General features: G+C 42.0%; 2 protein-coding genes across 3 annotated transcripts in view; both read left to right on the top strand.

Annotated features, from left to right (window-relative positions):
- The window catches only part of sez6l2 (seizure related 6 homolog (mouse)-like 2), a 41165-nt gene extending 34427 nt beyond the window's left edge, over nucleotides 1–6738 (top strand). Inside the window, exon 18 of the mRNA XM_060902648.1 lies at nucleotides 6709–6738. Within this exon, the coding sequence (XP_060758631.1) occupies nucleotides 6709–6738 (30 nt within the window). The remainder of the gene's footprint in view (nucleotides 1–6708) is intronic.
- Nucleotides 6739–13680: 6942 nt separating this feature from the next.
- Nucleotides 13681–25863, top strand: part of kctd13 (potassium channel tetramerization domain containing 13) — a 26112-nt gene continuing 13929 nt past the window's right edge. The window contains exons 1-3 of one of the 2 annotated variants that reach the window (XM_060901833.1): nucleotides 13681–13859; nucleotides 14561–14827; nucleotides 17467–17636. In XM_060901833.1, the coding sequence (XP_060757816.1) occupies nucleotides 14596–14827; nucleotides 17467–17636 (402 nt within the window). In that variant the 5' untranslated portion in view covers nucleotides 13681–13859; nucleotides 14561–14595. The remainder of the gene's footprint in view (nucleotides 13860–14560; nucleotides 14828–17466; nucleotides 17637–25863) is intronic. The other variant, XM_060901834.1, reaches the window with a different exon arrangement.

Raw genomic sequence — 25863 nt, forward strand, 5'->3', positions numbered from 1 at the left:
TGTCTCCAGGCTGGGTGGTGTTGGAAGTCCCTCTCACACACCCACTCCTACAGTCCCATCACGGTGGAATCTGACTTTAATAACCCACTGCATGAAGCAGGGGTAAGACAAGTCCATCAAATCTAATCTAATCCAATCCAATCAACAGAAGCACTGCAGGAAAAATTCAATGAACAGAACTGAGTGAACATTACACAAACGCTTACTGCAGAGAATGAGATTACGAGGTCAGCTGATGTTCTATGACAGAAAAATGCACTCATGCTGCTTTCATGATGCAGAGGGAGTGATTTTAGCATGGAAATCAGCTTGAGGAACCAAACAATGAAACACATCAGAATATTTTTTTTATCAATTACGTTTTACTAAAATTAAAACACTTATATTTTTATCAAGATGTGTTGTCTCACTGAGATACAACAATGTTCCATGAGTTTAATTATTATCACATGCTAATCAGTGCCATGTAATACCCCATTCCCACTCACACCGAAAACTGTACATTACATTAATATGCAGGAAGGGTGTCCTGTAGGAATGGGAGCAAAACGGCAAAGTCGAAACATTAATCTATCCCTTGGTGACCGATTATCATTTATGGAAATCTTTTGTTATGGCTCCAGTAGGAATTAGAAAGATCAGATTTACTTGTTGTGACCAGTCGTGACATTGCTGGCGGTGACATAAATGATGATATTGTGACAGAATTAGTCATACTGCCTCAATGTAAAGAAACTGGCAGCAAAGTCAAAACAACTAGCAAAGAAAACCTCAGCATACATAAGCAAAAATAACAATCTGAACAAAATCTGAACAAAACAAATGTTCAGAAACAGGAACAGAACTTTCAGCAGAGATGTGATGCAGTTCCACTCATGCCATGTTGCTAACTAGCTAATGTTTCAGCTTGGGGTTTACACAACAATGGACTTGCCACCTTGTAAATTATATGTCATATCCAGTCTTGCATGGTTCATACATGAATGAATGAACCCTTTATTGTCACTGTTACCAGTGAAATTGACCATCAACCTGTCCTTACAGAGGGGGAACAGGACAGGAAGACAGGGATAAAAGAAAAAGAAACACAGTCTTAACATGAGGAAAGATGAGGAAAAAAAGACGACCCCCCCCCCCCCACTATGCTCCTATCAGGAGTACAGTGTGGGAGCATTTAAAAACCTCCGCACAAGCACACAATAACACAAGTACACTTTAAAACATGGGACTTGAGGGGGGGGAAAGGGGGGAAGGAGGGGGCAATCAGGGGTGGGGGGAAGGGGTAAGGGGGTAGGAGGGGAGGGGAGGAGGTAGAGGCAACCCAGCGCAAGCAAGCAGCCGTCCGCTCGTGCAGCCATGCAAGCGGCGCTGGTCACGCACCCGCTTGTCACACTGGGGGTGAAAAACGGCGACCGCAGAAAATTGGGGAAGGAATGCGAAGAATGTGAGAGTATCTCCCAGCAGTGACCTTCTGGGGGAAATGTTTTCCCAGCAACAGCCTTGATCGAGGCCGGTGCTGTTCAGGGAGCCGAATGTCGATAAGATAGAGATTGTTTGTTTGGTCTTTCGAACAGACGCAGTCTTTACACGTCCACACCATTCACCCATATCTGTCCATTTCGTCCATACCTGTCCATTTCTGTTCAATTCAATTCCATTTGGTCTCCGAAATACTTATTCCTTGCAAAGCTGAAAGCGTCTCCCAGATGACAACCATGTTGTGGTTCAAGTTCTATAGCCACAGTCTGAGTGCCGACAGCTTTGCCCACCACTTCAATCATATCGGGCAGCTTTGTGGGGCTTTGAACAGCTGTCACCGTTGTCTGATTTCCTCGATATACCAGGGCAATGCCTAATCCAATCAGCAAAAGTCTGGTAATCATGGTTCCGAATAGGTAGATATCTCCAATGTCCTCCACAGATGTTCCGGCAGGACAGGTGGGTTCCCCCGAACCCAGAAACTGTGTCAATTTCGTTAGGAGACCAGTTTATCAAATCCATGCTATTTTAGTTTAGAAATTCAATGCGGAGGTTTGCGTTCCGGAGCATTCCATTAAATACAGTTAGTTGGGAATACACGATATCCATTACTTTTTCATTATGGAAGACTGAGTGGAAATTAAAATTTGGTTCTCTATTTCATGTCTTTTTTCCTCTCATACAATAACAGATTTCATATGTGAAAGGGGCTTCAGATACCTTAAAGTGTAACTTCACCCCAGTTTTGAGCCTAACTCCACCCAAGGCATAATTTTGAAAAACGTGAAAAAATAAAAGGGAACAATGGACTGAGAAAGGGAGGGAGGGGCTGAGGAAGGGGTGGGCATAAACTCGTGAATAATGAGTCTCGATCAGTATATATTTGAAAATTTCAGACTCTGTCAAGGGCAGGATGGGGGAAGTGGGTTAGAGGGAGTTAAATTGACACAGGTCGATGTGCTGATTCAGGAATCATTTAATCCACTCCCCTTTCTGAATTGTTTGAGCCGATACCCATACCCATAGCTGGTATGCATCATCTTGTTTCAATACATTTTATTTCCTAATGTGGGGCATCCTAACCACGTGTTAGTCTGTTTACAAACCGCTCGGCAGCCAGTTTGGAAAAGTCACATGAGGTCATGCGCGGGTCAGAGGTCGCGACTGTGGAGTCACAGCAAACATGGCGAATCACCCAGATCGAACGAAGACTCCTAAATAGAGACAAAAAGTGATGATTTTAAGGAATTAGAGGCAAAACCCGCCAGAAAAGAGTGGGGAAAAAATATTCCAAATCTAAACGCACCTGTGAGCTTGAAGGCTCTTGAGTGCTCACTTCTGTGTCCACCGGTTCTGCCATGTTTGTTGCAACCTCGCTCATTATAATGAGGATAAACTTCAGTAATTTCCGTACCCAAGTGGTAACATTAGCGCGCTGTGGTTTTCCAGCTCATTCTCCTTCACAGGCATGAGGCAGCAGGCAAAACAGCATGTGATTCAAGTACCTAGGGGTTATTCTAGCTCCATAGGGTATTATTCATCTTTTTAATACATCGACCTGTGTCAGTTTAACATTCTTTATTTGAAGAACCATTTCATGGCATAGAGAAGTACCAGATGGTTGACTCTATGTGAGCATTGGCCTTGCAAGGTTCAGGATGATTGTAACCAGCAGATGCCATTTTGAGCCATTTGCAATGCATAACTTATGCTGTGTTCACACTTATACCGGTACGAAAGTGGTATAACTGTATCGATACAAAGTATACCGGTACAGCTTAGTGCATCTGTCCACACTAGTGAGAAATGTTTGTGGTTTTCTTTCACGGTAGTTGAAATGCGCGTGCGCGAAATGTTTCCATGGTTACCGAGTAACTTCCTTCTGAGAATATGGCGGATGAAACAACGTGTGTGTGCTTTTTGTTGTCAACGTACAGTCTGTATTTCTGGTGGTCATTTATTCAGTCGAATCATATAAAACGCGCGAGGCAGTTGAGAAAGAAACAAAGAAAACGAATCTCCCTTTCTCCCCCCTCACTTTCTCCCTCTTCCCTTCTCTTCCCCTCCCTTTTCCCCTCTTCCTCCCTCCTTTTTCCCCCTTTCTTTGCTCCATGTAGCTCCACGGTCGTTTTGAGCCATTTTGACATTTTATTTACAGCTGGAAAGCACGTGCGTATTGCCGGAAGAAGTAGGAATGGTTCATTGCGCATGCGCATTACATTTGTATCGATACAGAACTGCTTCATCTGTCCACACTACAGCGAAGCGCTACAGTACCGATACTGTACCAGTACGAAACCCATACATTTGTAGGTTTCGTACTGATACAGTTATACCGCTACAGTACCGGTATAGTTGCTAGTGTGGACAGGTGTTGCGGTACGAAAGGAGTTTCGTATCGGTACAAAATCCCTAGTGTGGACAGGGTATTAGTGATTTTTATAAAGTTGGTAATTTTGTCAATATTAACACCAGCATTGATGTGTTTGATCACACTACAGTTACATAATTTAGTTTACAGCTCTAAAAACAATGTGTAGTACCCTTTTAAAGCTGAGTGTGATATCTGCAACATTTATGGAGGGTGGGGTTAATTGGCACAAAAGTTTTGCTATAAACGAGTAATCAACCCTGCTAGAAGTTACTAGATAGCAATGGAGTGGCTACCTTGTAGTTAGATAAACCAGCTAATGTTAGTGGATAGCTAGAGTCATAAAATGCAAAATTAGTTAATTAAAACAGTTCTTTTACTAGACTAAGCTAGCTAGCGTTTTCAGGAAAAAAACACCTTCTTTAGGTACTTTTTCTCTTCATAGTGAATAAAATCATAAGTAAGGAGTCAAGCTTTGTTTTAATTGTGTTTGAATGCATGTTAAATGTCTTTCTTTCTGACCTACAGTACCAGTCAAAAGTTTTTACACCCCTACTCATTCATAGGTTTTTCTGTATTTTGACTACACTGTAGACGTCAAAAGTATGAAATAACATCCATCCATTATCTGTAGCCGCTTATCCCGTTCTACAGGGTTGCAGGCAAGCTGGAGCCTATCCCAGCTGACTACAGGCGAAAGGCGGGGTACACCCTGGACAAGTTGCCAGGTTATCGCAGGGCTGACACATAGACACAGACAACCATTCACACTCACATTCACACCTACGGTCAATTTAGAGTCACCAGTTAACCTAACCTGCTTGCCTTTGGACTGTGGGGGAAACCGGGACACCCGGAGGAAACCCACGCGGACACGGGAAGAACATGCAAACTCCGCACAGAAAGGCCCCGCTCGGCTACTGGGCTCGAACCCAAAACCTTCTTGCTGTGAGGCGACAGTGCTAAACACTACACCACGATATTATGTCAAGAACCGCTCAACTATAGTGGTGCTTGAAAGTTTGTGAATGCTTTAGAATTTTCTGTATTTCTGCATAAATACGACCAAAAACATCATCAGATTTTCACACAAGTCCTAAAAGTAGATAAAGAGAACCCAGTTAAACAAATGAGACAAAAATATTATACTCGGTCATTTATTTATTGAAGAAAATGATCCAATATTACATATCTGTGAGTGGTAAAAGTATGTGAACCTTTGCTTTCAGTATCTAGTGTGACCCCTTTGTGCAGCAATAACTGCAACTAAACGTTTCCGGTAACTGTTGATCAGTCCTGCACACCGGCTTGGAGGAATTTTAGCCCATTCCTCCGTACAGAACAGCTTCAACTCTGGGATGTTGGTGGATTTCCTCACATGAACTGCTCGCTTCAGGTTCTTCCACAACATTTCGATTGTATTAAGGTCAGGACTTTGACTTGGCCATTCCAAAACATTAACTTTCTTCTTCTTTAGCCATTCTTTGGTAGAACGACTTGTGTGCTTAGGGTCGTTGTCTTGCTGCATGACCCACCTTTTCTTGAGATTCAGTTCATGGACAGATGTCCTGACATTTTCCTTTAGAATTTGCTGGTATAATTCAGAATTCATTGTTCCATCAATGATGGCAAGCTGTCCTGGCCCAGATGCAGCAAAACAGGCCCAAACCACGATACTATCACCACCATGTTTCACAGATGGGATAAGGTTCTTATGCTGGAATGCAGTGTTTTCCTTTCTTCAAACATAACGCTTCTCATTTAAACCAAAAAGTTCTATTTTGGTCTCATCCATCCACAAAACATTTTTCCAATAGCCTTCTGGCTTGTCCACATAATCTTTAGCAAACTGCAGATGAGCAGCAATGTTCTTTTTGGAGAGCAGTGGCTTTCTCCTTGCAACCCTGCCATGCACACCATTGTTGTTCAGTGTTCTCCTGATGGTGGACTCATGAACATTAAAATTAGCCAATGTGAGAGAGGCCTTCAGTTGCTTAGAAGTTACCCTGAAGCCCTTTGTGACCTCGCTGACTATTACACGCCTTGCTCTTGAAGTGATCTTTGTTGGTCGACTACTCCTGGGGAGGGTAACAATGGTCTTGAATGTCCTCCATTTGTACACAATCTGTCTGACTGTGGATTGGTGGAGTCCAAACTCTTTAGAGATGGTTTTGTAACCTTTTCCAGCCTGGTGAGCATCAACAACGCTTTTTCTGAGGTCCTCAGAAATCTCCTTTGTTCGTGCCATGATTCACTTCCACAAACATGTGTTGTGAAGATCAGACTTTGATAGATCCCTGTTCTTTAAATAAAACAGGGTGCCCACTCACATCTGAGTGTCATCCCATTGATTGAAAACACCTGACTCTAATTTCACCTTCAAATTAAGTGCTAATCCTAGAGGTTCACATACTTTTCCCACTCACAGATATGTAATATTGGATCATTTTCCTCAACAAATAAATGATCAAGTATAATATTTTTGCCTCATTTGTTTAACTGGGTTCTCTTTATCTACTTTTCAGACTTGTGTGAAAATCTGATGTTTTAGGTCATATTTATGCAGAAATATCGAAAATTCTAAAGGGTTCACAAACTTTCAAGCACCACTGTAAGTAAAGAGAAACAACATCCATCATTACTTTAAGACATGAAGTGTCTTTTAATTTAAAAAAAATAAAGAAAAAAAACCATTGAATTAGAAGGCATGTCCAAATTTTTGACTGGTACTGGTGTTTGCCACTAAAATTGTTGTACATGGGGCATTTTCCAAACCTCCTAATGCTTTCGATTTTCTGTGTAATTTCCTCCGCCTGAAGCAATCATGTGGTTTTTACGGGTGTTCTGTTTCTCTGTAGGACACAAGGGAGTATGAGGTGTCCATCTGAAGGAACATCGAAGAGAGAAATCCAAAATTAAGGATGGAAAGAAAATGAAGATGAAAGTCCTTTAAGAAATATACCTTTCCTTTCTTTTTCAGTCTATTTTCAGTATCTCTCTTGCTCGTTGCTGACTCATGTAAGTGTGTGTGTTGGTGTCAGTGTGTGTTTGTGTGTGCGTGCGCGAGTGTGTGTTAGAGAGAAGAGAATGGTAAGGATTTAAAAGGGTTAAGCGTGAGCTTGTGGTTTCTCACTATCAGATATGTTTTATAATGTTTAGGTCGGTGCCTTAGGGACTTAAAAGAGCTCAAGGTAGTGACATGGTGAGAACGAGGCTCGAAAGAGTACGGTATGAGGCTAAGGGTGAGTCAGCAACTGGGGGGGGGAGAAAGAGCGAACTTTTTCACATGGGGAGTGAATCATATAAACGACAGGAGCACACACAAACACACATAACACATGAACAAAAACATGACACCACTATACTCATACTCCTCTGTGCACACACACATACACAATATATTGAATGTAAATATTTTGATTGAATATTATGTATACAATACTTATGTATACGAACCTGATCCAGTGCCAAAATAATGACATCCCATAATGTGACGTCAGAAACATGTTTCACAGGTTGCCATAGTATTTCCTACATTTATAATGTAATAATGACCAATAATGCCAGCGTTTCATAATGTTCTTTGCTGTTTCTTAAAATTCTCTTTCTGCTTAATGTTGAATGACTATGGGATTAAAGAGATGGAATGTCTTTCATGCTTAGGGCACGCAACGATTGTATATTTTATTGCTTCAGCTTAGGATTCATTCAAACAATTATCCTTAATATCATTGTTTATCAGAGTTGATGTTGTTGCATATGCACTATGTTGACAAAAAAAATATGGAAAAAAAAAATCAGCTGCTTGCTGTGATGCAGTATCAAACCGAACTGCTTTTTATAATGTTATTTTTTCGATTGAATCATGGTTTGTTGTTACTATTAAGCGGTGAGTTTTGTCTCTTCCACTGTGCCATACTTGGAGTCTATCTGTGGACTCTGTTGCATTGAAGTATTACTAATATTCAATTGTTCATATTATTTATTAATCAGCATAATATATTGTCATGAAGGCATAATTTATTTGCTAAAATTTAAGAATAAATAAAAGGTCTGTTGGATGGTGATGGCTTGTCTTACTTTTGTCACCAAGAGATCATGAATGGCCATGGTCATACGCATAAAATATACTATATAACATTTCGAACATTGTATGAAGTGTGTGTTTGCTGAGGTAAATGAACGAACTACATAATAATTTACTCAGATGGAAAGCAGGCAAAGCACTGTTTACTGTATAAAACTGGGAGGAGTGGAATTTTATCCCATAATCATATTTATGCTAGTTTTCAAAATATTTCTATGCATGTTCGCCCTGTATTTGCGGGGTTTTCAGCAGGTTTCTTGGTTTCCTTATACCTCTCAAACACATATGGCCCTTTTCCACTACCCTTTTTCAGCTCACTTCAGCTCGCTTCAGCCCGACACGGCTCGCGTTTCGACTACCTCACAACAGCACGACTCAGCTCGCTTCAGCCCTACTCAGCCCCCAAAACTCGCACGGTTTTGGAGAAGGGCTGAAGCGAGCCAAACCGAGCCGAGTGGGGCTAGGGGCGTGAGGAGACACTCCCCTGTGCACTGATTGGTGAGGAGGAGTGTCCTCACATGCCCACACACGCCCCGCGAGCACGCTGGGATCTGTAAACACCGTAAACCCGGAAGAATAATAATTACGAATTAGGAGACTTTCTGAAGCCTTATGCGCCTCGCCTCATCTATACGCTCTTGCCAGTATCTGTTGGCGTTGTCGGTGACAACAAGCCACAGCACCAAGACCAGCAACACTAACGACTCCATGTTTATTGTTTACTATCCGGGTCGTGAGACTACCGCTTAAAAGGTCACTGATGTCACTGTTTGCACCGCCTAGCGACATCACGTGACGTCCACCCACTTTCGCTAACTCCACCTAATGTGTCCACCCACTTCCAGCCAGCACGGTTCAGTGCGGTTGTAGTCAAAATGCAACTCCAACAGCCCCGCTCAGCTCGACTCAGCCCAACTCAGCACGGCACGGCTCAGCCCAACTCAGCCGCGTTGGTAGTGGAAAAGTGGCAATACACTACCATTCAAAAGTTTGGGGTCACTTTGAAATTTCCTTATTTTTGAAAGAAAAGCACTGTTCTTTTCAATGAAGATCACTTTAAACTAATCAGAAATCCACTCTATACATTGCTAATGTGGTAAATGACTATTCTAGCTGCAAATGTCTGGTTTTTGGTGCAATATCTCCATAGGTGTATAGAGGCCCATTTCCAGCAACTCTCACTCCAGTGTTCTAATGGTACAATGTGTTTGCTCATTGCCTCAGAAGGCTAATGGATGATTAGAAAACCCTTGTACAATCATGTTAGCACAGCTGAAAACAGTTGAGCTCTTTAGAGAAGCTATAAAACTGACCTTCCTTTGAGCAGATTGAGTTTCTGGAGCATCACATTTGTGGGGTCGATTAAATGCTCAAAATGGCCAGAAAAATGTCTTGACTATATTTTCTATTCATTTTACAACTTATGGTGGTAAATAAAAGTGTGACTTTTCATGGAAAACACAAAATTGTCTGGGTGACTCCAAACTTTTGAACGGTAGTGTATAATTTGGTGGATTGGCTAGGATAAATTGCCCCTTGGTGTGCATTGTGACCTGGGTGGACTGGTGTCCTCGGAAATTTCATTTATGCAAGGTGGGGTCTCATGAATATTCATTAGGAAAATGCTACCTGATTGGCAGGTGAATGTTTCAACGCGTTTTGACTTGGGAACCCCAGGTCAGAGAATACATACATGGCAATAAGTTTAGGATTTGGGTTCGTGCTAGTAAAGGACACCTAATTTGGATGTTGATTTTTTTTGTCATCAAAACAACGAAGTGAAATAAAAGCCGTTCACTGTCTAATCAGGTAGCACTTTCGTCATGAATATTCAGTAGATTTCTTCTCCCACCCTGCAATTGCTGGGTCTCACGTGACATCACATCTGCCTCATTAATTATTCAAAACTTCAGCTGGTGGTCTATCAAAGCTCAGTTGACAAAGCGTTTGTACGGAGAAGGTGCATTGCTTGCATGAAAAATGCCCTATGCTTGCATTGTTTTAGGTTGTTCGAATCGATCAAACCGTGAAACTGATAAAAGTTTCTTCAGGGTTCCCCGTGAACTAATAAAAAAGAGTGAACGAACACAGAGTTTCACAAAAAGACGTCGAGAAAGGTGGCTTTTGAACCTCTCACTGAAATCGAAGGGAGCCGAGTCGAAGCATGCTCGAGTTTGCAGTGATCACTTGGTGAAAGGTTTGTATTTCCCTCTCGGCTTTGGCCTTAGTGTTTTCCAAGTACTTTTCTTGCTATATGTCATTATTTTACAGTACTTTTTTTTTTAGTCACAAAGCTCTAAAGTCCCCAGCTGTTTCTTTGTTTACTCCTCACAAAGTCCATATGCGTGAAGGTCGCTTCAAAATTCTTACCCAGCCATACAGTTACAATGCGCCGTGATCACTTCTCTGTCTTGTTTAACTAAGATCCAGGTCTTTAAAGGGGTTTCTGATGATCTTTGTGAATGATTTACCTGAGAGATAAGAGCCAACACAAGTGAGAATCAAGTGAACTGTTTGTTTACACTTCAACTTGCAGCGCTTCATTGTAAAGACGCAAACGAAAAGCTGAAAAAAAAACCATACTCACACGGGCAAAAACAATACAGGATTCATTCGGCAGCAACTTGATAGCGAGGTCCTTTACCCAGCCACATACAAAAAAGTTGTAAGCCTCCATACTCTTCCACGCTTTCATCTGTTTTGCGGTGTAGAAGGATGTCTGCAACACCAGATAGTTCGAGATGTCGAGGAACTCGACTGAAGGGTAGTTTTCGAGATCGTATGACAAATCCTTCTTTCCCAGACTGTACGGGTCGATTCCATTGCACACAACAATCTTCTGAATATATCTAAAGCAAGCAGTGGCTTCTAGATTACGAGCACTCTGATAAGTTATCGCTAGTTGTTTGCACTACGGCAGCTGTTTAGACCACCAGCTATTTCACTTCTAGTAAAACTGCTAAGAAAAGTCACATGACTGAAACCCAGCAATAGCAAATTTGTGGCCCTCACCCAGTATTCCCAGAAAGGCTCCAGATCCACAGCCACCCTAAACAGGATAAAGCTCTTACTGAAAGTGAGTGATCCATCTTTTATATATATATATATATATATATATATATATATATATATATATATATATATATATATATATATAAATATATATATATATAAAATCCAGGGGGCGGCACGGTGGTGTAGTGGTTAGCGCTGTTGCCTCACAGCAAGAAGGTCCGGGTTCGAGCCCCGTGGCCGGCAAGGGCCTTTCTGTGCAGAGTTTGCATGTTCTCCCCGTGTCCGTGTGGGTTTCCTCCGGGTGCTCCGGTTTCCCCCACAGTCCAAAGACATGCAGGTTAGGTTAACTGGTGACTCTAAATTGAGCGTAGGTGTGAATGTGAGTGTGAATGGTTGTCTGTGTCTATGTGTCAGCCCTGTGATGACCTGGCAACTTGTCCAGGGTGTACCCCGCCTTTCGCCCGTAGTCAGCTGGGATAGGCTCCAGCTTGCCTGCGACTCTGTAGGACAGGATAAAGCAGCTACAGATAATGAGATGAGATATATTATCTATATGATTATAAAATATAAAAACTGCACATGTATTCCTTTTGAAATGATAACATCTGTCTTAGAACTTTTTGACTTGCGGCACGGTGGTGTAGCGGTTAGCGCTGTCACCTCACAGCAGGAAGGTCTGGGTTCGAGCCACGTGGCCGGCGAGGGCCTTTTTGTGTGGAGTTTGCATGTTCTCCCCGTGTCCGCATGGGTTTCCTCTGGGTGCTCCGGTTTCCCCCACAGTCCAAAGACATACAGGTTAGGTTAACTGGTGACTCTAAATTGACCATAGGTGTGAATGGTTGTCTGTGTCTATGTGTCAGCCCTGTGATGACCTGGCGACTTGTCCAGGGTGTACCCCACCTTTCGCCCGTAGTCAGCTGGGATAGGCTCCAGCTTATAGAGAGAGAGAGAGAGAAATACACACACACAAGGGTAAGTCAAAAAGTTCCAAGACAAATGAAAAAATATTTATTTAGGAAAATAAAGTTATTTCTCTATATATCCTCCATTTAAATATAAACACGTCTGCAAGTGATGTTTCCATCAGAGAATTCCTTCTTTGTCTTTCTTTTTTGAATTCCTTTTGAAATGATAACATCTGTCTTAGAACTTTCTGACTTACACTCATGTGTGTACATCTATCTTATATACATGTACACACACACAAGGGTAAGTCAAAAAGTTCTAAGACAGAACTAAAAAAAAAAAAACTTCTATTCCCTTTCGAAATTATGACATATTAGAACTTTTTGACTTACTCTCTCTCTCTCATATATATATATATATATATATATATATATATATATATATATATATATCTCAGGCAAGCTGGAGCCTATCCCAGCTGACTACGGGCGAAAGGCGGGGTACACCCTGGACAAGTCGCCAGGTCATCACAGGGCTGACACATAGACACAGACGACCATTCACACTCACATTCACACCTACGGTCAATTTAGAGTCACCAGTTAACCTAACCTGCATGTCTTTGGACTGTGGGGGAAACCGGAGCACCCGGAGGAAACCCACGCGGACACGGGGAGACATGCAAACTCCGCACAGAAAGGCCCTCGCCGGCCACAGGGCTCGAACCCGGACCTTCTTGCTGTGAGGCGACAGCGCTAACCACTACACCACCGTATGTATATATATATATATACACACACACACAACCGTTCAAAAGTTTGGGGTCATCTAGACAATTTTGTGTTTTCCATGAAAAGTCACACTTTTATTTACCACCATAAGTTGTAAAATGAATATAAAATATACTCAAAACATTTTTCTGGCCATTTTGAGCATTTAATCGACCCCACAAATGTGATGCTCCAGAAACTCAATCTGCTCAAAGGAAGGTCAGTTTTATAGCTTCTCTAAAGAGCTCAACTGTTTTCAGCTGTGCTAACATGATTGTACAAGGGTTTTCTAATCATCCATTAGCCTTCTGAGGCAATGAGCAAACACATTGTACCATTAGAACACTGGAGTGAGAGTTGCTGGAAATGGGCCTCTATACACCTATGGAGATATTGCACCAAAAACCACACATTTGCAGCTAGAATAGTCATTTACCACATTAGCAATGTATAGAGTGGATTTCTGATTAGTTTAAAGTGATCTTCATTGAAAAGAACAGTGCTTTTCTTTCAAAAATAAAGAAATTTCAAAGTGACCCCAAACTTTTGAACGGTAGTGTATAAATATAAAATTAACAATAAGAATGGATACCTTTCACACACGATCCTTATTATCCATATGGTTATAAAATACAGAAACTACATATAACTGAAATTGTGCGGCAGATCATTAGATGAGGCTATTTTACTGGTTACAAGACTCAAACTTAATTAAATACTGCTTAAAATTTCCCAAACCAGTATATTATTTAAGCTTTAACCTTCTCCGTTTTGCAGAACCAAAACAAAAGTGACCTGTTTAAATCGGCTCCCGTGATTGGTTGAAATCAGGCTCCCCTGGCATGCACGTGCAAGATACAGGCTACGCCCAATCTGCGTACTAACCTACTTAAAAGTATGTCTAATAAGTACGCAGGGCAATGTTTCTATCGCTCCTACACGTACTATTTTGGCATGCTATTCAGTACGCTAGTGTGATGCTTTGTACGCAGCTCTCGCGCGTGATATATGGGGAGAGGCGGGATTAGAGAAAGTGACGGACGTGTGTTTTGCCCAATCGGTTGCAGAGTCTCTTGCCCAACGGAGCGTACTCAAGAGGAAGCGGTTTGTGGATAAACGCTGACGGAAAATAAAATTGAAAACAACAGTTTTGTAAATATATATATTTTTAAATTTTAAAAATTAATGTAAGCCCTCTATTTTCAAATTGTGCTCCAGGGTGCTTGTTCAGGTACGGTAGCTTGGTATTCTGCCATGACATCCATTAATAGTCAACATTTAGCCACAGATTGAAAGTAAGCTAGCATGCTAGCTAGGGAGGAGTTACTGCACTGTGTTGGTTAGATAATTAAGGTGTCGTTGTTTATTTCTCATGTTGTGTATTTCCGGAACGGGTTGCTGAATTATTATAGCTAGCTGGACTCATGAAGAAACGATGAAATAATAGTTTATTTGTTTTTAATAATACTGTAGTTCTTCCTGGGATTAGCTAGCTAGCTAGTTGGTTAGTGAGGTCTGTGACTGTCTAGCCATCTGTACTGACTGACCTAATTCCTTTTTAGAGAGGAAAGAGGTATTAAATGATCAAATATTAAATGATAAAATGTGATGAATAGCTAGCTAACCAATGGCCCTAACTCCAAAGGGCTTGTCTGTGTTGTATCCCGGGTTGTCGTAGGTTTTATACATCTGTCTGCTTACTAAGAATAGCACCAGAGTGAGTCAGGCGATGTAAGTATTTATTGCGGTCTTATCCGGGGCTGTGACGTCTTCTCTGCGTCTTATTTATGATCCCTGGCATGGTGGTGATGAGTAACTTCACTTTATTGCCTGCCTTACGAAGTTGTTATTGGCTGAGGGTTTGGTTTAAACTGGAGTCGAGTTGATTTTCATGGTACTTTGTCTGATCGTATGTATATGTTTCATCTGTAGGCAGTACGTTACAACGATTGTACTGCATTTTCCTGATGTCTGCTGAAGCTTCTGGTGGGGACGTGGTGCCGGAGCCCAACTGTACCCCTCCGTCCCCCAGCCATGGCGTAGAAAAGAAGGCAGGACCGGGTCTGGCTGGCAGTAAGTATGTGAAGCTGAACGTCGGCGGATCCCTGCATTACACGACAGTCCAGACCCTCAGTAAAGAGGACAGCCTGCTCAGGAGGATATGTGATGGCAGCGTGGAGGTGACCATCGATTCAGAAGGTGTGTGTTAATAGTAATGTATTGCTGCGATGTCAGAAAAACAAACCAGTATCATGTTTAACGTGAAAAGTTTGTCAACAAGCTGTTTTCCACATATTAAAGGAACAGTCCACCGTACTTCCATAATGAAATATGCTCTTATCTGAATTGAGACGAGCTGCTCCGTACCTCTCCGAGCTTTGCGCGACCTCCCAGTCAGTCAGATGCAGTCAGACGCGCTGTCACTCCTGTTAGCAATGTAGCTAGGCTCAGTATGGCCAATGGTATTTTTTGGGGCTGTAGTTAGATGCGACCAAACTCTTCTGCGTTTTTCCTGTTTACATAGGTTTATATGACCAGTGATATGAAACAAGTTCAGTTACACAAATTGAAACGTAGCGATTTTCTACGCTATGGAAAGTCCACACTATAATGACAGGCGTACTAACACCTTCTGCGCGCGGACTTTCCATAGCATAGAAAATCACTACGTTTCAATTTGTGTAACTGAACTTGTTTCATATCACTGGTCATATAAACCTATGTAAACAGGAAAAACGCGGAAGAGTTTGGTCGCATCTAACTACAGCCCCAAAAAATACCATTGGCCATGCTGAGCCTAGCTACATTGCTAACAGGAGTGACAGCGCGTCTGACTGACTGGGAGGTCGCGCAAAGCTCGGAGAGGTACGGAGCAGCTCGTCTCAATTCAGATAAGAGCATATTTCATTATGGAAGTACGGTGGACTGTTCCTTTAACATGATGACATATGTAGAGCTCTTTTCCAATCCATTTTGATTGTTTTCAGAAACATGACATTTATTTACCCAGACCCATAAATTTTGCAAATATTTCATTTATCCTGTTATAATAGATAGTTGGTTCAGTCTGAACATTTTCAACAGTAATTGACAAACTGTTCCTTTAACATGATGACACATGTAGAGCTCTTTTCCAATCCATTTTGATTGTTATTGACAATCAAATGTTAACAATAAATAACAATGTTAAATAACAATGTTATTGATTATAAATCCAAAGTTTATTTTATATTTTTTCAAAACGCTATAAATCCACTCATATTTTTTTCTGTCTTTCTGTTTTTAAAACAAGAGGACATGCTGTAGATATATAATATCAGGAACTTTGATCATACAATTTATAATAAAAATCAAATAAGTTATATAAAACATTTAACATTCATTCATTTATGGTTAATCTTACGTTTTAAGACTGTCCACCACAGAAAACAACCAACTAACTAAATAACAAATGGCCAGTTAGTTAAATTTTTTTAAAATGCAATCCATTCAAAGTGCCACCTTAAATAGCATGACAAAACCACTAATTAAATAACAATAATCAGCCTGCCACCAGAATAGCGAATTTTCTTTGTTTGCTCTCATTCATGGTTATCTTTGTTTAAACAACACCTTCTACCACCTGGTGTAGGTCTCACAGGTTCTTCTCCTCGCTTCAGGGCGCCGCCATGTGGGATAGTGTAGAACGCTGACCGAACTCTGATTGGTCTAGAGGAAATGTCGCACTCAGGACAAAAAACAGGTGCAGGGCCTATCGCGTTTTGGAGAGAAACTACAATTTGCAGCACATATAAACAAGGAAATATAGCGATTTGGCATGAAACATTAATGGAGCAGTGAATAGGCTCGGTACACAGCAGGATAGTGCAACAAACTCGTTTTTTTTTTTTTTATTTGGTGTTTATCGAGTTTTGGAAAAGAGCTCTTCATATAAACTTATCACCGGGGTGGCACGGTGGTGTAGTGGTTGGCGCTGTCGCCTCACAGCAAGAAGGTCCAGGTTCGAGCTCCGTGGCCGGCGAGGGCCTTTCTGTGCAGAGTTTGCATGTTCTCCCCGTGTCCATGTGGGTTTCCTCCAAGTGCTCCGGTTTCCCCCACAGTCCAAAGACATGCAGGTTAGGTTAACTGGTGACTCTAAATTGAGCGTAGGTGTGAATGTGAGTGTGAATGGTTGTCTGTGTCTATGTGTCAGCCCTGTGATGACCTGGCGACTTGTCCAGGGTGTACCCCGCCTTTCGCCCGTAGTCAGCTGGGATAGGCTCCAGCTTGCCTGCAACCCTGTAGAACAGGATAAAGCGGCTAGAGATAATGAGAACTTATCACCTATATAATAAGAAGCTTTTCTTGTTATAACAATATACAGTTTTGTAACGTGATGCTGATCTGGTTTTCTTTTACTGGCATGGCAGCAGGGTTTTGTTTAAAAAAAAAAAGATAATGATTTATTATGTACTTAAGTTTGAAGCAGGGATTCCCAAAGTAGAGGTAGCTGGATTTACAAATGGGGTTGTGAGAGAAACGCAGTCTTCTTGTTTTTGTTTCATTCACATATCTTACAACTTTAATATTAGAAACATCGGAGACAGATTTTGTGCGCTAATACTTTCAACTGAATCACACTGAGACAAGCCACATTTAAAGGCGAACTGGAGTCATTTTTAAACTTGCTTTATTGTGACTCGTATTGGCAACTAATTGCAATTAAATATTATACTTATCGGCCTGTTCGGTATTTAGCCTCAATCTTGAACAACTGAAGAACATGTCTATTCCATTGTGCACTGTGCAGCAATGATTTAGCTCGGCGTTTCAGCTCGGCGTGTCTTCTCTGTCTCCAGGCTGGGTGGTGTTGGACAGATGTGGCCGGCATTTCTCCCTGGTGCTGAACTTCCTGCGGGATGGTACAGTGCCACTTCCTGAGAACCAGAGGGAGCTGGAGGAGGTACTGAAGGAGGCGCAGTACTATAGACTGCAGGGTCTCATCCAGCACTGTCTTTCCACACTGCAGGTCAGTCTCCCTGCACAACCAATACACCAGTGGTCTAATGACATGGAGTAGATGAAAAGTGGGATAGACTGTGTGGTTTTGGAATGGGTGTGATGGTCAGTTGTCCACATACTTTTGGCCATATTGTGTATATGCAATACCATTTTAAACTAATCTTAATTACAATAAATGTTTGTCACTGCAGAAATTCCTGTTAATCACTACTTTGCTTGTCGGTCTGCATTCTTTATGCCTTCTGAGCCTGCTGTAGTTTTGTCGTTTCTCTGAAAACCAGTGTGGCAGAATGTGGCAAAATAATTTTCTAAAATTAAGACGTGGTAACTTGATGTGCTAATTAGGGCCCGAGCACTGTTCGGTGCGAGACCCTATTGTTTTCGAAGGGTTATTATTATTAGGGCCCGAGCACCGTTCGGTGCGAGACCCTATTGTTTTTCGAAGGATTATTATTATTATTATTATTATTATTATTCTGCTGCGTGTGACCTTGTTTGAGGCATTTCCCATGCACCAAAACTCATGAAATTTGATACACACATCAGTCATCGCTACTCAGCCACAGACTTTTGGCCCCTTTTTCCATTTCCCATTGAAATGAATGGGTAGCACTTTGGAATGATGTCATGAGGCCATTTGGAGTGAAATTACACATGGTCATTTTTAACGTACTCCTCCTAGACGGTTCATCAGATTCATGTCAAACTTGGCAAACATGATGCCAAGATATTGCTGAAGTTGAATTGCTAAGGGACTTTTGATATGTTGTAATATGTTGAAATACTATAAGATATAATATGCCAAGAAATTGCTGAATGTTGAACTTGATATCTTAATATGATTCTGATACTCTTTAGCCGTTATGGGCCTGTCTGGTATAGACCCTTTTCAGTCACGTGACCTTCGTAAACACGACCACCATTTTGGACATGTAGTGGACTTCGGCTCGAATCAGTTTGAATGCGAGGAAGGCGACAAACGAAAAACATAAAAGAAAAAGGAGCGAGATGCAGAAAACACCTTCACTATCCAGCGACGTAGGGCATTTACAGGGCGAGCAGAGGGAGAGGTATTTGCAAAAATTGAGGTTAGCAGGCTTAGAGAACGACGTTTACCTGCTTCCACCAGGATTGTTCACTGACGTACGGAAGTACACAAAGCCCTCGTCTTTACCTGACTTCGGCCCACATGATCTGTATACCTATGTCGTTAAAAACCCATCGCCATTCACATACACGCCAACGTCCGAGGTTCCGGAGCGCGCTCCGGCTTGCTCCCCCTCAAATTAAGCAGCGCGCTCCGGCTTGCTCCCCCTCAAATTAAGCAGCGCGCTCCGGCTTGCTCCCGGAGCGCTCCGCGTTGCTCCCCCTCAAATTAAGCAGCGCGCTCCGGCTTGCTCCCCCTCAAATTAAGCAGTGCGCTCCGGCTTGCTCCAGGAGCGCTCCGTGTTGCTCCCCCTCAAATTAAGCAGCACGCTCCGGCTTGCTCCCGGAGCGCTCCGTGTTGCTCCCCCTCAAATTAAGCAGCACGCTCCGGCTTGCTCCCGGAGCGCTCCGCGTTGCTCCCCCTCAAATTAAGCAGCGAATGTTAACAGCAATGTAATGCCTTTTCTGGCTAATTTTATTCGTCTTACCTCCAACAAAGTGGTCACTACACAAGCGTTGGCATGCCGAGGGGTGCCAATCTTTCCTGTTAATGGCCGCTATCCATCTTCTCCGTCGGGATCCGATAAAATGATAACCCTTGCCTTGTTTGTTGATGGTTACTACATCCAGGTGCACAACAATATAGTGGCATGATGGAAGTCTTGCTGAAAGTAAAAACTTTCTTTGCTGCCGTTCCCCAATGTTGGCTGTGGTAAACTACTGGTAGTACATGTCCAAAATGGTGGCCGCGTTTGTCCTGACGTCATGTGAAAAGGGTCCATAGCGCCACCAACTGGCCAAGGAAAGAATAGGGTTTTGAATATGTGTGTTTTGACACATGAATTTTAACATGCTCCTCCTAGACGGTTCATGAGATTCATGTGAAATTTATACGTGATGCCAAGATGTCGCTGATATCAAAAATCCCTTCGCAATTTAATATCTTGTAATATGTTGAAGTGGCCTTATGATTTTAATATCTTGCCACATAAACAGGAAACGTGTCAGAAAGCCACAGTGCATTGACTGTATGGTCGGACACTTCTTACTTCAATAGATATTATGATTATTATGATAACCTGATGCCCAATGGGCCTGCCTGTTATAGCGCCACCACCTGGCCAAGCAGGAAATGTGCCAGAAATTGGCAATGCCTTAACTGATTGATCTGACACTTTACAAAATATTGTGCATTATGACTGTGATGATATTCACATGTGTAATTCAGATGCCTAGCACAGCGCCACCATCTGGCCAAGCAGGAAATGGGGAAAAATATTCAATTCATTGATGGATTGATCTGATTCCTGGGGGCTTCGTGGCTCAGGTGGATAAGGCGCCATACCATAAATCTGGGGACCCGGGTTCGACTCCGACCTGAGGTCATTTCCCAATCCCTCCCCGTCTCTCTCTCTCCTGCTCATTTCCTGTCTCTACACTGTCCTATCCAATAAAGGTGAAAAAAGCCCCCAAAAAATCTTTAAAAAAAAAAAAAAAGAGGGCATTCCTGGAGTTTGATTACGCGCTAGCTATTCAGTTATCTCATTTGAAACAAACTTGACAAATCTGGTGTCAGAAAGAAGTAATGTATTGAAATGCCATAGGCAAAAACTGGCATGTGTAGTTGGTATGCATAAAGTCATCAATAGTGGGGCATGATCCGATATTACTATGGCCTGATATTCACATTCTCTGACTAACGGAAGTAATTTACTGTCTAGAAAAAAATAATCTATGCGTGAATGTTTTGTGTACTGGTGAGTAAAAAGAATAGCTTCTGCATGTAGGGTTTCGGAAGCGTGTAGGGTTTTGGAAGCGCCAAGTGTCAGCCATGTTGTATGAGTCAAGAAATAGTTTAATTGCCTGTGCTGCTTTAGATGGAGTTGTAGTTCTAGGTGAGCTGCGATCTAGAGTGGATGATAACGCACAGTTCATATCTCCTCCTAATATGAAGTGATGTGTGTCTATATTAGGAAGACGCAGAAAAAAACTAGTAAAAAAGTGCTGTCGTCCCAATTTGGTGCATACAGCTTTGCCAGTATGACGGGTGTTATTTAATTTGCCTACCACTATTATATAGCGACCTGCAGAATCTGTCTCTACATTGGACATAACAAATGGGACATTTTTATTGATGAGAATGGCAGTTCCTCTAGATTTGGGATGAAAGTTTGAATGATAAAATTGACCCACCCACCCCCCTCTTAGTCTAAAATGATCAAAGTTGGTCAAGTGAGTTTCTTGGAGGAAGGCAATCCCTGCATTAAGCCGATTCGGATGTGAAATTACTTTTTTACATTTTACTGGGTGGTTTAAGGATTTCCCGTTCCAGCTAACAAAGGTGACCTGACAACCTCCTGATTTATTCACATTCACATGATGTGGCCTAGGCATAGTCTGTTGTAGAGAGCATACATTCCAAGATACAGTAGTGTATGATGGTCTTGGTTAGTTGAGCATGTGTAAAGAGGGACCCCTCCTCTAACATATTGACGGAGAAAAAAAGATAAGAAAAGAGGAAAAAAAAAGTAAAACTTTGGTGCAATGGTTTAGGGGTTGACCGATAATCGGCCTGGCCGATATATCGGGCCGATATTCTGCATTTTTAGGGTTATCGGTATCGGCCATAATTTCCACCGATATGCCGATAACATGCCTTTTTGCAGCCATTTCGTTCCTAATGCGACTGTCACTGCACGTCCTTTCCTGCACTCGCCTCCGAGTTCAAGAACATGGTCCCGCCCACCACAACATCTGATTTGTTTGGCACGAGATATAGCCAATCGACACGTGTAGCTAAACGCTGTGAACTGTTTCAAGGCGGCCGTACGGGCACTCGGGCAGAAGCGGCACAAGGGATACAGCCAATCAACACGCGTAGCTAAATGCTGTGAACTGTTTCAAGGCAGCCATATGGGCACTCGGGCAGAAGCAGATCCCACTTCAAGGTAAGGACATGCTGCTTTTGCCGCAATAAGTCACAAACACACAAGTTGCAAAAGCACAACATCATTATATTTACATTCTTCATCTACTACTCGTTAAAATTGTCCATTTGCATCTGTGTAGCCAGGCAAACTTAGCTTACGGAAGGAAGCACTTGAATTAGCCTACGACCAACTAGTCTCGCTGAAACTACATGTAATGCTTCCTTCACTACAATATAATCCTCCTAAATTGGGAATATTAGACTTGGGCATTAAAAACATTAGAATGTAGATGGTTACTTGTTAAGTTGTTACATAATAGGGAGTGATGGCCTACTTTGTTTGATTTTACTTTTTAAAAAATGGTGCAGGCAGACACTTGATTTGTTATTTAAAAACTACTTGAAGTTGGTAAGTCTTACTTAGTTCTTAGTGTAAAAGAATCCAGAGTGTATTTTCATTTATTTTCCACTGAAAATGGTGAGCTGTAATATAGTAGGGAGTGATTTTATTTTTTTATTGGTGAATATTTATTTTATTATTTTATTCTAACTAATGTTTGACTTTATTGTACAAATGCTGCTGGCATCTCCCTGCACAAAATTTCATGTTCAATTTTACAATTAAACATACATTTCATGGATATGAAGGTCTGTGTCAGTGTGTGCTATGTTTAATTTCATGTGAATTATTATAATGTTTACATTTATCGGTTGCACATATCGGTTATCGGCATCCCAATTCCATAATTATCGGTATTGGCCCTGAAAAAACATATCGGTCGATCCCTACAATGGTTTCCCTTCCCGTGTCACTTAAAAGAACACAGTGACTACTAAACCCCTCGCAAAAACATCCACACATTAAGTGCTTGTGTGAGGAACTACTAGTCTAACAGATTGCTCCGCTCTTATATAATTTCAACAAGTAATTTTAAGGTTGTGACATTTTTTTAATAAAAAAAAAACAGGTAAAGGTGGCGCCTATTAAACAACAATCAGGCACCCCCTGGGATTTCTTAAAGATCCCATGGCATGAAATTTTCACTTTCTGAGGTTTTTTAACGTTAAAATGAGTTCCTCTGACCTTAAGTCACCCCAGTGGCTAGAAATTTCATAATGTGTAAACCAAACTATGCCCAACATTTGAGAATAGCGCATCAAAACGGCGCGTTGATAAGCTCTTCCCTTTACTACGTCAGCAAGGGAGATGATCCCCACGCCCCCCCTCTGGATTCCCACCCACTGTATGGATTGCCCCGCCCAGTTGTAGTGAGGAGACCATAGAGGACACAACAACATGGCATCACCTAAGCGAGCGAAACATGGAAGTTGCGCTGTACATGGATGTGACAACACAGAAAAGAGTCTGTTTTTACTGCCGACGGGAGAGCCCCTGAAGACGCAGTGGCTTAATTTTATTTACTTCAATAATACGCCGTCGAGTCTACCTAAGACGGTGTATGTTTGTCGGAAGCATTTTCCTGAGGAATGTTTCCACAACTTGGGACAGTACAGGGCAGGTTCTGCACATCAACTGTCACTGAAGCCTGGGTCCGTACCAAGCATCCCTGCCGCATCAGCCACAAACACCGAACAAGTAAGTGTATAACTGGTCGTTTTGCCGTGTTTTAAAATCGGTGCGTTAGCCTAGCAATGGCTACATTAACCGTGCAGCTAACCGCTTCCTGCAGTTAGCCAGGTAATCTGCGCTACAAAACTAAAGAGCATGCAGCATGCCCTGTTAAACTGAGTTTAGTCTGGAAATTGACTGTAACTTATGAGCTTATGTTTGACTATTGCTCCGCAATGCATGTCTTCTGTTGGATAAGCGCTATGTTGCTGTAGTTGCTGCTTCTATCCTCTTTGGTTATGGAGTGCGTGTTCAAGCCTAGGGTATTATACGTTCGTAAACTACCACTCCGAACACTCTCACTCTCTGTTCTCTGTCACGTTGAGTTTATGAAAGTCTTTAGTGACAAGTCATGGGTAAATGTGAGGGTGAGCATGGAGGATTACATCATTGCTACATAGGCCCTACTGGCCAGAATGCAATCAAAGTATCTTAGAATGCCATATAACTACATGTACAAAGAAAAGCTGGCTATTCTCCAGTGCAGCCATGAGCATGCCTATTTCGCTAATAGACTAGTCCCTAGTGCAATACAAGGTGCGCTGGGAAGCTGTGCAAAAATAGTTGAGTTTTACAAAGGAGTTCATGTAGATACATTTTGTATCCACCACGATAGGCATATGATGAAGTATGGTGGCTATTTATATCGGCATGTGAACATTTTGTCAAGCAAACCGGGATATAGCCTAAATCACTACCTTTGTGTAAACACAGACTCGGTTTGATCGCGAACTTTATAACGGGAAACATAACCAACCCAATAATTCCCGTTTCCAGACATAACATTTCAAACTCACCATTCTGATACGTTCTGCTGAAGTCGGTGATTTACAGTTTGTTCAACTGCTTGCGCTTCTGCTTCGGGGTTGGACTCTGGGTCAAAAGTGAAAGCTTGGACTGTTGCTTGACCTGCCATTGCTACTGTTCACACACAGCTAGCATGGCCGCAGCTTGGTCAAGCCCCTGCCCCTCCCCCCATGGCCCACCCTCTACCCTTCCCTGCCTCCTGCTTCTCATTAGCAAAACGACGCACTGGGAAAAGCGCTGAAATGGGGCTTTCTCCCAGGAGGCTATATTTACGTGCCAAGGGTTCATTTCGAGAAAGGCTGCGGATATAACATCCGGAAGCCTCAACGAGCCCGTTTAAAGCATCAACAAACCACCATGCCATGGGACCTTTAATCATTCTGGGCCAGTTGTTCAAAAAATTTAATCTGGATCAAAATGATCCGTATTTCCAAATCACATTTTTTGCTATCCAGGATCAGGTAATCCTCCTTACTTTTATGCCGGTTTTTCAAAGCAACATTGGATTGGATCACGCTAATTCAGATACACCATTTTCAAGATTACCTAATCCAGATAACCAATGCTCTAAATGGGACAGCACATCACAATGTGGGCTACCAGGTATGTAAAGAACAGGTGGAAGAGCCAATATGGGGTCACTTAAATGTATCTTATTTTGAGACAAAACACAAAAATAACCCACAAAAAGACCCACTTTTGTTCGTAATTACTTTTACAACCTCCTCTGAGCAACAACAAATAAATACATTAACAAATACATTGTGACTATTTTGAAAATATCTTTAAAAAAAAAAAGTCCTATTCACAGGGTTCTTCTTCAGATGAGGAGGGAAGACCAGCATTTTCAAGGCCTGCTTTCAGGATGAGGATCTGAAGTTTTGCTTTGGTTTGGTCAGTTTGATTTGTGCCTCTGCCAGGAGTATCTGTGTTTCTGCCCTTTCAGTTTCTCTTTTAAGTAGTAATTGATAGGCATCATCATTCTTATTTGGCAAAGGACCCTTCAAGGATATTTTCTGAGCTCCTGTGACTGCTGGCTCTAACTGTGAGGATACAGGTTGTTCTTCCGTAACAGGGCTGAGATCTAGAATAACTGTTTCCTCATTAAGGGGAACTGGCTCACTTTCCTCTACAGTTGGCTCACCATCCCCTACAACACCTTGAATCCCATGCAGAGCATTAGAGTTCTCACCTCCAATAATGTCCAGAACCACATCTGTGTGTTCACCTTTCTTAAAGGGTTTGTTGCCCGTTTGGGTGTTTTTTACTTCAGCGAGGTCCTTTGTTGCTCTGGCCCTCAGATTCTTCCATCTAAATTTCACTTGATCCAAGGTCCTCTTCTGGCCAGAGCCCATTGCATTCACATTCTGGGTGATTTCAATCCAAATGTCTTTTTCTTCTTCTTGTTAGGTACTATTGCACCTGAACTAGAACTTCCTATTATTGAGGCATAATGGTGCTTAACACCCTCCAGCACTGCATGGGTTTCTGCAACAGTGAAATTAGGTCCTTTTGAGTCCATGGTTCCACCTCATCTGTTGCAGTGAACAGAGTATTCATAGGCTTTGGACATGATTTGATGTAATTGAACACAAGCTGAAGGACATCAACTAATGAGTGGGTGGGTATTTGACAACCATCTTATATTCAGCCTCTCTCAGAGGACTTACAGAGAGACACTGAAATGGCAGGTATTGTCCATCGCTACCACCATGTTGGAGG

The sequence above is a fragment of the Neoarius graeffei genome, chromosome 20 (genome assembly GCF_027579695.1).
Source record: "Neoarius graeffei isolate fNeoGra1 chromosome 20, fNeoGra1.pri, whole genome shotgun sequence".
Taxonomy (NCBI): Eukaryota; Metazoa; Chordata; class Actinopteri; order Siluriformes; family Ariidae; genus Neoarius; species Neoarius graeffei.